Consider the following 14,616-nt stretch of genomic DNA (forward strand, 5'->3'; position numbering starts at 1 on the left):
GAAATGTGAGGAAGCCCAGAGGCTGCTCAGTCAATACATGTTTATTGAGCGTGATTAAAGGTGAGCCCAGCCATCTTCAGCTGTCTTGCCATCGACCTTCTATCAATAAACATAAACACTGTTTTGCCCTTGACCTCAAGAGTTAAAATAATAAATAGCTTAATTGGTCATTATTAATTCCACTTTGAATTTATTATACATAAATGTGGCCTTGAAAAGAGAATCACTCCTATATTCATCCCATGCATTTTATCCTTGAGACTCCCAAAGGTGCGTGTGTAGTAAAACAAATAAAATCTGCCTCCCACCTCTACCCTCCCATCGATAGCACATTTGCTAGTCAGTCCAAGCAAATGGCTATTTGCAAGGTTGGATGAGTAGTTAAGCCACATAGGCACAATGTAATATGACAACATTCTTCATGGTAATATCGTCCTTCTCCTCATTACATTTGAATATAGATTGCCAGTGTGTGATGCTTCCAACCTTACTCTCTATTCGTGAGCTGTGGAATTTTTCAGATGAGGTGAGGTCCACATGTGTTCCCCAGACATTATTGACTTATTTGTAAGCCTAAACAAAATCACAGCTATTGTCTCTAAGAAGTTAATTTGCCAAAGCTCTTTTCTTCCTATCTTTAATTATGTATATATTTATAGACTTGAGCTACCTGCCTGCTCAATGCTCATGTACCATATCTCTTATGTACCACTTAATGGCTCAGGGCTCTTCCTTTATACTCTCTTTGCTTCAAATTCAACATTTAAATATCTGTACTCAGCTTACCTTCTGAGTATTAAAACATTCTTTCTTTACTTCCTTGAAAAGCTGCAAATAAGCCTTTTAACATTTTATCTGGACCAAACAGTAGTGGTTTTACACAAGAAACGAGAACTCTGTAAGTAAATCTGTGTATTTATATGACTAAAGTGCATTATAAAAAGAAGCAGTAAATCCAGTTTTCTACATAAAAAGAATTAGATTTTCCAGTTTACCTCTGCACTGGGATTAATAAAATGTGCAACAAATAGCTGATGGAATGATCCATTTGAAGTTTGTAAAGGCATCTTGGGAAACTGGCTGGAGTAGCCTTTTTATTTTTTCAAAAAAGGATGCCCGTTAATTTTTTGATTCAGTCTTGTTCTTGAATGACTGTTTTAAAATGAGCTGAGAGACTGTTACCTGCCCATTTCTGCATGGCTGAGCAAATTTACCCGTAAATCCAAGTTTCTCTTCATTTCCATCACTATACGTCTCCAAATTACAGAGAATTCATTCCTGAGCTGGAGAGGTGCCAGAAGTTTCTCATCTAGCTGTCTGTGGGCTGCCTTTTTCTTTCCCCTCTTTGAGGCTTTCTGATGCTTAGAGTGAGCTCAACTCAAAGGTTTCCAGCCTCACACTCGCCTTACATTCCCCCACAGTCACACCGAGCTCTGTGATTCTGAGGAATACCGTGTGCCAGCTACCGATTCACAGTCTCCTTTTACCTGCAGGTGTTCCAGAAACTTCAAAATGCGTCTGGTAATGTATTTGCTTCTCTAAACATGCCACTTTGGCATGCATTATATGCAGCTGCTTATTATTTTTTAAAAAATCTGTCTTCTGAATAACATGCATGCTAAAAGATGTCAAAGGGGGCTTGTAGAACAGTGTAAGCTTAATTATTGGTCTAGGTGTGCGTGTGTGTGTCCTTGTTAATGTAAGCATGTTTGCATAACATTATGCACAGGCAGATTTCACTAAAGAAATCTCCCTGAAAGCACTACTTTTCATGTACATACAGGTTTTCTAATCAGATCTGTAAATATCTTACACAGCAGCAAGTAGAGGAAAAATACATTTTTCATCCCCTTGCAAATGACATGTTTTAGGTACCTATTTGAAAAACCCTCCTTTCTTTCTTAAAAAAAAGAAAAAAGGTGATTGTGTGTGTGTGTGTGTGTGTGTGTGTGTGTGTGTGTGTGTATTTGGGGTGTGAGGGTGTTGGTTTTTGAAAATTTGGCGAGAAGAGTTATCTTCCTGCTGCATAAGAATTTCTACCCCATGTTACCTGCCTTCTTAAAACTCACTAATCACTGAGGAGAAGAGATGTGGTTCTGCTTAGAAGTAACCCCAGGGGGACGTTGAGCTGCAGTGTTCAGCAGGCATTTTAGGTATTCTAAATACTACTGCTTGAATAATAAGTAGATGGGGTAGATTTGCTATTGCGAGTCCTGCTATGTTTCCTGGCTTGTAGAAATCACAATTACACTGTACGTTTAGGATATGCATGTGTTTATTGAACTCTAGTAAAGCACCATGAGAGTCTGGGCTCATAAATCACATTATTTATTTGCCAGTGTTGGGTGGTAGATTCTAAAATTAAGAAATTACTTAGCAATTAATAATACATTCAGCATCCCTTGTCTCATTGGGTGAGATTTACATCCTTGGGACTTGCTCTTCTAGTTATAGAGATGAATGATTTAAGGTTCAGACTTAATTGTTATTTCAGATCTTTAGGCTAGAAAGATGTTTGTATTACTTTATTTAAAAGACTTATTTTGAAAAATGTGTATGTATATTTCTAACTGGTGGTAAGCCAATTATGACTATAATGTGCTCTATGTTTAAGATATACAACTTGATTATTATTCACTTTCTTATCTTCATATTATAGTAATTCTTTCACTTTACATGATGTTCTTGCTCCTGAGAGATCAATAATTATTGTTGTAAAGATGAGAATAATGTAGCAACTCAGAATTCAAAGAAAAGTAGGTTGAAGTGGAGTTTTTTGAGAAATTAAATAATAATAGATTTTCCCAAGTAGGTTTTCTAGATGTACAGTGGGTTTGATATTTGAAAATGGAAACATCTTAAATGTAAACTTGTTAAGTGGAACAGACTAGGATAATATTAACGCATTCTTGTTAAGTTCCTCACTACATTTAAAATGAGGCAGTAAATAGGTTATTTTACACTGGCTATTAATTGCTTTTACTTTGTGATATTGATTATAAAACAAACAATTGATTTTTTATTGGCTTTGAGTTGGAGATGACTGTAAACTTTAGGTAAAATAGTTCACTGAATTGTAACAATAAAAATGTATAGTCTTAAAAATCATTTTGAAAGCTACTTTTACTTTTTAGCATTCAGGATCTAATATTTTATCACTTAGAGAGCTGTGAACTTACAGAATATTGTGTATATTTTAAGAAAATTACCTAACTTTTAAGGCTGATTTTTGTCAACCTTGTCCAATTTGTAATTACTCCAAGTAGCATAGTAAAAATGCATTTCAATATGTATGAATGGTTCCTTGAAAGGGCATAATATATTAGGAGCCATTAAAAACCTGTGTGGGCTATTAATGTTATACTCATGTATTGCTCTGTATATAAAGGATTTTTATTTTAGGTACCATTCATTTCCAATATTTAAATGCACCTAAGATTGTGACCTATTTGATGTAGGAACCTTGTCTTTGAATGTGAATATCTTGATGAGGGTTTCAAAATGAATGTAGAGGATGGTTGGAGATTTAGTAGCACTTTTTAAATATGTATTGCAATATGCATTAATGGATATATACAAATATTGGGCTGTGTAAAAACATTCCTTGCATTCAACCAACCTTTGAAGTTGGTTATTTTATCTGAAGTCAGTTTCATAGGCATAAAAAGAGGTCTTATTTTTCTGAGCCTATATGGCACCATGTAGCAGCAGGAAAACATTCAGTGCCATTTTGTAGGGAATATTGCATATACTAAATAGTGAAAGGAAAAATGTCTTGTTTCTGTTTCTAATTATGATTTCCTACTGCCTTTTAGATGTATGGTAGACCAGGCCTTTATTGTATAAAACACATTTGTATTATCTATAATACCTGAAATGATTGTAGAACACTTCCTCTATACATTAGTTTCCCCATTATATGACTGAGATTGTTTTATGAAATATTTCATTTCTTAAGGCTGACATATAGAAAGAGGATTTAGAAATATAATTTATAGACTGACCATGCACCTATAACTGAAAACATTCATTCTTAAAGTAAGCATTTATTGAGCATAGCTTTGCCAAGCCATCTTCTATCCTTGGGCAAAAGAGTGAGTGGAGCAGGAGGGTTCTTATCTGTCTCTTTAGACAGGAGATGCTATTCCTATTTCATCATTAACAATTATTTATGGAGGCACACACACCTTCAACATAGCTTGAGAACCATATAGATATAGATATACATATATCTATCTGCATGGTATGTTTGTGTGTGTGTGTGTGTGTGTGTGTGTATGTGTGTGTATATATATAAACAAACGAGTATATATATATATATATATATATATATATATATATAATTTGTTCTTAGTTTCAAAATGATACTATTCTAGGGTTTGCCCATAGAATGGAATGATCACAGCTGGGGTGGTTAAAGCAGGCAGGCTGGTCAAGGAAGCTCTGGAGAAGGTGAGTTTGGAGGACATTATTACCAGGAACTGATGGAAATGGGAGGAATAGGGATTTGGGGTGAAGTGAAAGGAAAGATGTTAGCAGGAGACAACAAGGTGATAACGTTGCATAGAGAAGAGGCACCATATTGGGAGTGATAGGAAGTGAAATTGAAAAAAAAATCACAGGGTTGAGTTTGAGATATTTGAAGGTAGAATAATTTGAAGATTAAATTAATCATCATTAGCTCTATCATATCCTGTGGAAGATTTTGTGAAAGTGGGCATTTCTTCTATTTTATCATAATCAATAACCTCTATAAATAGCATTTCAATGTCTATTCAATAACATAACCTTTCATGAATATTTACTATGGGCCAGGCACAGTGCTAAATACTTTCAATGCATTATCTTGTATAGTCCTCACGTACTATTAAAATCCTCATACTACAAATGAAGAAACTGAGGTACTGAGAATTCTATAACTTATTTAAGGTTATACAAAGTCAGAAGTGCCTGAGCTGAGATTTGAACCCAGACTCTGGAGCCCAGACTTTGAACCTTTCTGATTCCTATACATCAGCCTCCTGTTACCCAATTCAAACTTGTGTTAAGTCCCCTCTGATTACTCTCGTCCTCACCTCCTTCCTTTAATCAGTTGTGAAATCCTATTTGCACATCATATTTTCTTATATCTTTTTCATTCTTTACACACCTTTACATAAACACTCAAACTTTATATAACTCTGATAAAGGAAGAATTAGGTATGATACAGCCCCTCGTAAGCTCTGTTTGTTGACAGGGACAACTAGCCTCCTTATACACCTCATTCTGAAGACTTGATTTCCCTAACTGTAAAATGGATATTATGACAACTAGCTTCTCTAAAGAAGTATGGTGCAGTAGAATAAATAGAAACTTCAGAATTAGCATGCCTGCATACTAATTCTCCCTCTGTCACTTTGGCAAGCCGCTTTAATATCTCTGAGAAATAGGGATAGTACTCACATTGTTGTGAGGATAAGATGGTCCATGCATTGAACAGGCATTTAATAAATATGTTTGGCACATCATTAAGTGCAGAGTCGGATAGATGCGTCATTGGTAAAAGCACTTGACTCTGGACTCAAGCTTCTTAGGTTCAAATCTGAACTCTGTTACTTATCACCTGTGTGATGTTGAGAAATTTACTTAACTTCTTTGTGCTTAGTTTTCTCGAATGTAAAATGGGAATGATGAAAGTACCTTCCATTTAGGATTGGCGGGGGGGAACATGTGACTTAATGCAAGTAAAGCACTAGAAATAGTGCCTGGCACAGGGTAAGCATGTTAAGTGTTAAGCCCCTCTTGATGAGGCTGGGTTCACTGCAATCTTGTTTCTTTTCAGAATGAGAAGACTGATAATTCACAGTATACTTAAAGGCAAGAATTTACAGTTTCTTGGTATCCAGTGTCCACCGAATCATTGATATTATATATACCTCAGTGTAACAGATTCTTGTACAGTCTATACTATTGTTGGTGAAAGTTAGGCTCTTGCGTACCAGTTGTAAGGAAAGATTAAATTGGTACAACAACCTTTAAATGGAAGTTTGGAATATCTATCACTATTTTAGTATTTTTATTTTAATTCTAGTATAGTTAAAAATACAGTGTTACATGTACAGTTTTAGGTGTATAATATAGTAATTTGACAATTCTGTATATTAATCAGTGCTCAAGATAAATGCATTCTTAATCCTTTTATCTATTTCACCCATCCCCCACCCAAATCCCCTCTGGCAGCCATCAGTTTGTTCTCCATAGTTAAGAATCTTTTCAATATTTCTCTTTTTTTCCTTTCATTTGTTTAATTTCCTAAATTCCACATATAAGTGACATATCTGGAAAAATGTTGCTATGATCGATGCATGTGCTCTCTTGTAGCATTTTTATGATTTCAGGTTTCACATTCAGGTCCTTAGTCCATTTTGAGTTTATTTTTGTATATGGTGAAAGAAAGAGGTCCAGTTTTATTCTTTTGCATGTTACTCTCCAGTTTTCCAAGCACCATTTGTTGAAGAGACTTTTTTCTATTGCATATTCTTGCCTCCTTTGTCGAAGATTGACTGTGTAATTGTTTAAATGTGGATTTTCTATTCTGTTCTACTGATCTCTGCGTCTGTTTCTGTGCCAGTATCATACTGTTTGATTACTCTAGTTTTGTAGTATATCTTGAAATCTGTGATTGTGATAATTCCAGTTTTGTTTTTCTTTTTCAATATTGCTTTGGCTATTTGGGGTCTTTTTTGATTCCATATAAAGTTTAGGATTGTTTGTTCGAGTTCTGTGAAAAATGCTGTTAGTATATCTGACACCATTTTATTTTATTTATTTATTTTTTATTTCTTTTCAGCATAACAGTATTCATTGTTTTTGCACCACACCCAGTGCTCCATGCAATACGTGCCCTCCCCAATACCCACCACCTGGTTCCCCCAACCTCCCACCCCCCACCCCTTCAAAACCCTCAGGTTGTTTTTCAGAGTCCATAGTCTCTCATTGTTCACCTCCCCTTCCAATTTCCCTCAACTCCCTTCTCCCCTCCATCTCCCCTTGTCCTCCATGCTATTTGTTATGCTCCACAAATAAGTGAAACCATATGATAATTGACTCTCTCTGCTTGACTTATTTCACTCAGCATAATCTCTTCCAGTCCCATCCATGTTGCTACAAAAGTTGGGTATTCATTCTTTCTGATGGAGGCATAATACTCCATAGTGTATATGGACCACATCTTCCTTATCCATTCGTCCGTTGAAGGGCATCTAGGTTCTTTCCACAGTTTGGCGACCGTGGCCATTGCTGCTATAAACATTGGGGTACAGATGGCCCTTCTTTTCACTACATCTGTATCTTTGGGGTAAATACCCAGGAGTGCAATGGCAGGGTCTTAGGGAAGCTCTATTTTTAATTTCTTGAGGAATCTCCACACTGTTCTCCAAAGTGGCTGCACCAATTTGCATTCCTACCAACAGTGTAAGAGGGTTCCCCTTTCTCCACATCCCCTCCAACACATGTTGTTTCCTGTCTTGTTAATTTTGGCCATTCTAAGTGGTGTAAGGTGGTATCTCAATGTGGTTTTAATTTGAATCTCCCTGATGGCTAGTGATGATGAATGACACCATTTTAAATGCACATCTCTTGTGACCTATCAATTTTACTTCTAAGTAAAATACATAATTGAGTAAAGATGTGGTGAAATTGTTGCTTGCAAACTTATTTGTGATGTTAGAAATATATTAACAACTAAATATATAGACAGAAAAAAATATTTAAATAATTTGTGGTAGAGCCATGCAATAGAATACTGCAGAGGAGATTTTAAAACTGTTAGATCTATAGCGGTGGATATGAGAAACTATACAAGTGTACTTTTAGGAGGAAAAAAACCCATTTTTTTAGAGCAGTCTGTATAGAATAAGTGATACTGTTTTTGTTAAAAAATAGATATATTTAGGGGTACCTGGGTGGCTCAGTGGGTTAAAGCTTCTGCCTTCGGCTCAGGTCATGATCCTAGGATCCTGGGATCGAGCCCTGTGTCGCAGGGCTTTCAGCCCTGTGTCGTCGGGCTTTCTGCTCCGCGGGGAGCCTGCTTCCCCTCCTCTCTCTCTGCCTGCCTCTCTGCCTACTTGTGATATCTGTCTGTCAAGTAAATAAGTAAAATCTTAAAAAAAAAAAAAGATATATTTATATCCATTTGTTTATTTAAGCATAGAAAAACTCTCCAAATATATACGAGAAACTGTCAGTAGTGTTTATTAAGGAGAAGTGGAAATGTGCATTGAGTGGGCACTTTTACCCTCCACTGTACATGTGCTATTTGAATTGTTTAACATGGACATGTATTGCTCTTACAATTTAAAAAATGGTCAAGAAAAATCCCTTCATTTCCCCTATTCCCCAGATACTAGTTTTTTAAAAGATTATTCCATCATGCAAGTATAATCTTAAGCCTTGGTGTAATATTTTTGAATTATTGAGCCAAATGTTATCCTAAGTTAAAACAGAATGTGTAGCAACTCAGAGCCAAAGCCTCCACTTTGCTCCCAGGGAGCAGAAACCAAAATGACTAAGGAGATTTCCTGACATCAAGTCACAGGAGAGTCTTAAGTCCTGTGGCAAAAATTCCTGTTGTTCAAAAGTTCATGCACTTGGGGAGGAAACATTAAGTCAAACAGCCTCAGATGGGAGAAGGTCACATCTATTCAGTGACTTTTCCTCAGGACTTACTTAATTGAATGCTAAACATGGGAAAACATTACACATGGGATTTTTTTCCCCCCAACATTGTTTCTTTGTATTTCTAAAGCCCTTCAGTCACTCAGTCTTTTGCAAAATGCAATATAAAAGTTACATTGCTTTTGGGTTTTGAGGGCAGAAGTAATTTTCAGGGAGAGGTTAATCAAGATTTTTGCCCTTTGTGCTTTTAAAAGTGCTTACACATACATTGTCTCATTTGATACTCACAAATGAGGTATTTAAGAGAAGTATAATAAAGCTCATTTTCCACATAAGGACCTGAGGTTTAGAGAGGTTAAGTGACAAGCTTAAGCAAGTCATTGTGGAGCTGAACTCACAGGGGCTCTTGGTTATCCTGGTTATGTCTTGGCTGTCCTTGCCACTGGTAGACAAGGTCATGGCTGTGTAGCAGAGTCATTTCTTTGGTTGTATTATTGATCTAATATTTTCTTGAAATCATTTTTATTCTGGTTTAAGAAGACCCAGTCATGACCAATTGAACTTTCTCTCTAATATTAATTATAAACACACTCATTTAAATGGCTAAGGGACATCTAATAAAATTGAGGTAGATCCAGGTTCCCATTTTGACTCTACTCCTTACTAGCTATGTAATCTTGGGCAAATTGTTTTCTCATCTTTAAAATGGGAATAAGGATAGCATTAATCTTCCTGGGATGCTTTTAAGAGTTTAAACAAAATAATGTATGAACAGTGCTTGATAGAATGTATGGAACATTAGAGCAAGGGTCAATAAACACCAACTACCATAATAATTATTAATATTATAAATAAATAAGAGTCCAGGTGGATACAATAGGCATGACTCCAGTAGAGACCAGAGCTTTTGTGCACTTGGAGATGACATCCAAGAGCAGCATTCCAGGGTTGACACCAGCCAGTTTCTTTCTTTTTAGAGAAAGCTACCCTGGAACCATAAAGAGCTATCTAAACAGGTAGTGTTTAAAACTTCACTGTGCCTCATTGCAGGAGCATGGGAATCTTTGACTTAAGAGACCACCTCCAGCCAGAAATAGAACTCAGCAGTTTTCCAGTTTGTGATCAACAGTAAGATGAGGTAGGTAAGTCTCTTAAATTTTAACTTCTTAAATCAGATTTTGGGGGAAATCTGAGAAACCAGAGCTCAGAATCCATGTAATGAATAGTGAGGGGATTTATTTGCTATTTAGCTTCAAAGTAAACTTACTAATTCTCTTGAGCTTTTTAAAACTTAATTTTCTTTACTATAAAATTAATTTTTGCATACTGAATAAAATGCATAGAATCAAACAGAAGAAATAAAAATTCTTAGAAAGAAACATCATTTGCATTTATTCTGGTATGCATTTTTGATACTTTTATAAATAAATATATTTTAAAAAACAAAACTGTAAAGCAGTCTGTAAATAGTTTATGGCCTTTGAAATCCTAGCAATATATCATGCACACCTTTCCATGCCAATAAATGCTTTTCTAGAACTTCATTGTAATGATTGTGTAGTATTCCTTTGGATGGGCATTTCCATCCAAAGAAGATTAACTAATCATCTAATGTTGAATGTTTAGGTTGTTTTCTTCCTGCAAGAAAAATTTTTCTTGAAAAAAATCATTGTACACATCCTTGATTCTTTCTTTAAAATAAATTCCTAGTAGTGGAATTTCTAGGTCAAAGTATAAAGGTATTTTTAAAGATTTTGGTGTCAAATTGTCTTCCAGGTGAATTTTACCAATTTTATCCTAATTATTATTAGTGCACAAGTATAACTAGATCATTGACTATTTAAGTAAACAAAACTTGTATTCATTTATTATAAAAGGTGAATACTTTTATAATAGCCTGTATTGCTATGTCAAGAATAAAGTGTATTTTTTAATGCTAATTTCTATTTTTGTTTTCATACTTCAAACACAACATATCCATAAAATAGTGTGTTGATTTTTCTGGGGAGTTTGGTAATGATATCAGTATAATGTGATTAGCTTTTGATGAAATGTAACGAAATTTGGAAATAAGTTGGAGGAAAAGTTGCTACAAGCACATTTCCACTGCAGCCCATTAATTCCACTCACATACCTTTTTAAGGTGTGAGAATAAAACAATCAAGGACATATAAACCCTTCCACTGTGGTTATCGTCACATCAATTTTCTCTGGAGTTGAAAGTAAACCTGCCTGATCCTTTCTGCACCACACTAGGTTTCACAGTGGAAATGTTAAGATTGGAACCTTTTCAGTAGAAATTACTCTTGATGACACCAACTCTGCTGTCAGAGTAACTCCTGCTGGAAAGAAAGTGTCTGAATTAATGGTCTAATAAACTGAGTTAGTGTTTCATTTTGGCAAAGGTTTAATTAGGGGAAAAGAAACTAACATTTATTTGGGCCCTTTATTATTACATGATTGCATTTAATACTCTCTATAAACCTATGAGGGAGGTATTACCATGGGCATAATGAACAACTTAAATAAATTGTCTTGCTTAAGGCCACACAGCTAGTGAGCTGCAAAGGTGGGATTTGAACCTGGGTTCCCTGCTTCTGGAGCTTGTGCTTTTTATACTGCTCTTTCTTACCAGTTATACAGCAGAGCTGACTGTTTCTCTTCTAGAATATTCATTTTAAGTATGAACACACTGTTAACCAACTGAACTATAGGTTCTCTCTTAAAAATCAGCATGTCAGGCAGGCTTGGAGACTGGATCCACTTATAATTGCTGTTTTATTTGGGATACTCTTGTAGGCACCAAACAGAACACCCACGATCTTGCTTAACAAGATATCCTGAGACAGAGGGGTTTTGGGTATTTTCAGAGGCTTAGTGATTTCATTAGGGGCCTACGTTCTTTCCATCTTACTGCTCTGCTGTGTTCAGTGCTGGCTCATATTTGCCTTTTATAGTTGCGTGGTGATTTCGGGAGCTCTGAATACATCTTTATAAAACGATGTTCAGAGACAGAAAAATGAGATGGCTCCTTCTCCTGCCCTTGTTTTTTTTTTAAGGGCAAGACAAACTGCCCAGTAGATTCTCTCTTGTGCCTCATGTCTCAGAGCTGTGTCATGGGCCCCTTCCTAAACCAAACACTGGCATGGAGAATGGCTTAGGCCAATCAAATATAGGCTCAGAGCTGGAAAGAGCGAACCCTGAAACCAGGGCCAGGTGGCAGGAGGAAGCAACTGAAAATGCTACCAACACTCTTTGGGGGAGATTTGGGGATTTTTTTTTTTTTTCTTAATTGTGTGTATGCTGTGAGGTTCTTCAACGGGAGAAATGTTTATTGTTGCTTTTCTGGAGTTTTACTACCATCTGCAAATGAGCATGTCATTCTTTCAGTATAGTCTATCTATCAAAACCTTCCAATTTCTATCACATTTCTCTAGCAAAGAACTAGGTAAAGGGTATATAAGATCTTCATGTATCATCTCTAACAACTGCATGCAAACCCATAATTGTCCTAAAATAAAAAGTGAAAAATATTGTGAGGAAAAAATTGAGTGTACTAGAGAAGATTTGTTTGGAAATGTTGAGTTTGGGGAGCTAAAGAAGCCTCATAGGATCCTTCTAGGACAGTGCTTGAGTTTAAAGACCATGTTAGGGATGAAGGGAGTTAATAAATCTGGAAGTTGTTTGCATGAAAGTGGTAGGGATGTCTTTGGTGAAATTCCCTGGGAGTGAGAATAAAGCCATAATAATCATAATAATAATAATAGGAGCTCATATAATTGATGAATTACTAAGTGCCAGATACTGAGCACTCCTTTGGACCCATAATATACCTACTATTAATATATCCAATTCCAGATGAGGAAATTAAGGTTTAAAAGTGTTAAGTAACTTTGCCAGGTTCACAGAGCTGGTAACAAGAGGAACTAGTCTGTGTGACCTCAGACGTTACACTGCCTCCAGCAGTAGAGAAGAGCCCTTGGTAAAAGCAGTCATTGCCAGTCTTGGCAGGAAAAGAGAAACTCATGAAAGTGACAAAGATGGTAGCTTCATTTCACCCAGTTTTGTGTCCTGAGCTTTAATGAGATTTTATTCTAATACTGTCTTTCAGTGTATTACCAAGGGGGAATGGAGACTCTGTGTGCACGAGGTTGGTAGATAAGCAGGTTGGTTCTTTAAGCATGTGGTCCACAGAGCTTGTGGGTGGGGCTGCTACTGAGTTTCTTACTAGAGTCAGTGGGCCAAGGGCCAAGGGAGGGAAGTAAGAGAAGTGATCAGGAGACTTGGCCCACACTGAAAACTGGGAAGCATGCAGTGGTTGTATCATAATGGAAGAATTAGGAAGAAAGGAATGAGATGAAGTACATGTCAGGTATGAGGACACCAATGTGCAAGTGGATGAAATGAGATGATTCTGGAGCTGTCCAGGGCTTACAGACGGCCTGCAGTGGCCTTCCTTTCTACAAGATCTGAGATAGTCAGGGCCCCTCCCTTGAAGAAGCAGAGCTGAGTCCAATATAAACCCATTTGTCTGACTTAGTCTTAGACTTCCTACATTTTCTTTTTATTAAACTGGCCAACTGGAAAGAATCAGTCAAATTGATCAGTTGTCTGGTTTCATGTGGGCATAACATAAAAAAGCCTCACAAGCTTTTAGGAGAAAGGAATGTCTTTTTTTTTTTTTTTCATTTAAATTTTACTTAGTTAACATACAGTGCAGTATTGGTTTCTGAAGTAGAATTCAGTGATTTATCACTTACATACAACACCCAGATTTCATCAAAACAGAAGCGCTCTTTAATACCCTTCACCCATCTAGCTTTTAGTTTCTTGAGTACTGATTTCACGTATTGATTTGTATCTTAATTCCTGAAGATATAGCTAAAAACAAAAAACAACAAACTAAATCCCTGCAGTATACTGAAAAGAACCAATTGAGGAACTTTTCAAAATTATATTAATGATTAATGTTTACACACAGTAACCCTAATTTGATTTTGTATGTGTGTGTGTATTTCTGAGTACTTCAGCACATTTGTTTTTCTAGTTCATCAGTTTTTCAGTTTTTGCTACAATAACATTGCTTAAAAAAAAATACCCCTAGGATAAATGGGTCATTATAGGTGTAGAGCAGAGAAATATAGGTGAGTCTGTAGTGCCAGAAATCAAGGCAGTTCTCCTCCTGATTTCAAACCATATTACAAAGTTATAGTAATGAAAACTGTATGATTTTGGTGTAAAAACAGACATATAGATCAGTTCAATAGAATAGAGAGCTCAGAAATAAACCCAGGCATTTAAGATCAATTAATTTTTGACAAAGATACCAAGAATTCACAATGGGGAAAGGGTAATCTCTTCCATAAGTGGTATTGGGAAAACTAGATATCTATATGCAAAAGAATGAAATTGAACCCCTATCTTACAGTATACATGAAAATCTATTTAAAGTGGATTAAAGACATAAATGTAAGACTTAAACGTATGAAACTCCTAGAAGAAAACAGTAAAAAGCTCCTTGACATTGGTCTTGGCAATGTTTTTTTTGGATTTGACATTGACACCAAAAACAAAGTCAAAAAAGCAAAAATAAGCACATGGGACTACATCAAATTAAATCAGCACAACAAAAGAAACAACAAAATGAAAAGGCAATTTGTGTATTGGGAGGAAATATTTGGAAACCAATAGCCAACAAAGGGTTAATATTCATATAAAACTATATTATATAATAATATCATTATTTTATTCCTTTCTACTTTATTCTATTGTATATATAGAACTCATACAACTCCATGGCAAAAATACCAAATAACTCAACTGAAAAATGGGCAAAGGACCTGACTAGAAGTTTTTCCGAAGAAGACCTACAAATGGCCAATAGGTAGATGAGAAATTGCTCAACATCACTAATAACCAGGGAAATGCAAATCAAAGCCACAGTGAGATATTACTTCATG

At 35.9% G+C, this 14,616-nt stretch overlaps 1 protein-coding gene across 1 annotated transcript in view; it reads left to right on the top strand.

The window, feature by feature from the left end:
• Positions 1–1,386: 1,386 nt before the first annotated feature.
• Positions 1,387–14,616, top strand: part of LOC116864732 (IQCJ-SCHIP1 readthrough transcript protein) — a 721,490-nt gene continuing 708,260 nt past the window's right edge. Inside the window, exon 1 of the mRNA XM_032852613.1 lies at positions 1,387–1,521. Within this exon, the coding sequence (XP_032708504.1) occupies positions 1,513–1,521 (9 nt within the window). The 5' untranslated portion in view covers positions 1,387–1,512. The remainder of the gene's footprint in view (positions 1,522–14,616) is intronic.

This window comes from Lontra canadensis, unplaced genomic scaffold (genome assembly GCF_010015895.1).
Source record: "Lontra canadensis isolate GAN:19392208 unplaced genomic scaffold, GSC_riverotter_1.0 scaffold6, whole genome shotgun sequence".
Classification (NCBI taxonomy): Eukaryota; Metazoa; Chordata; class Mammalia; order Carnivora; family Mustelidae; genus Lontra; species Lontra canadensis.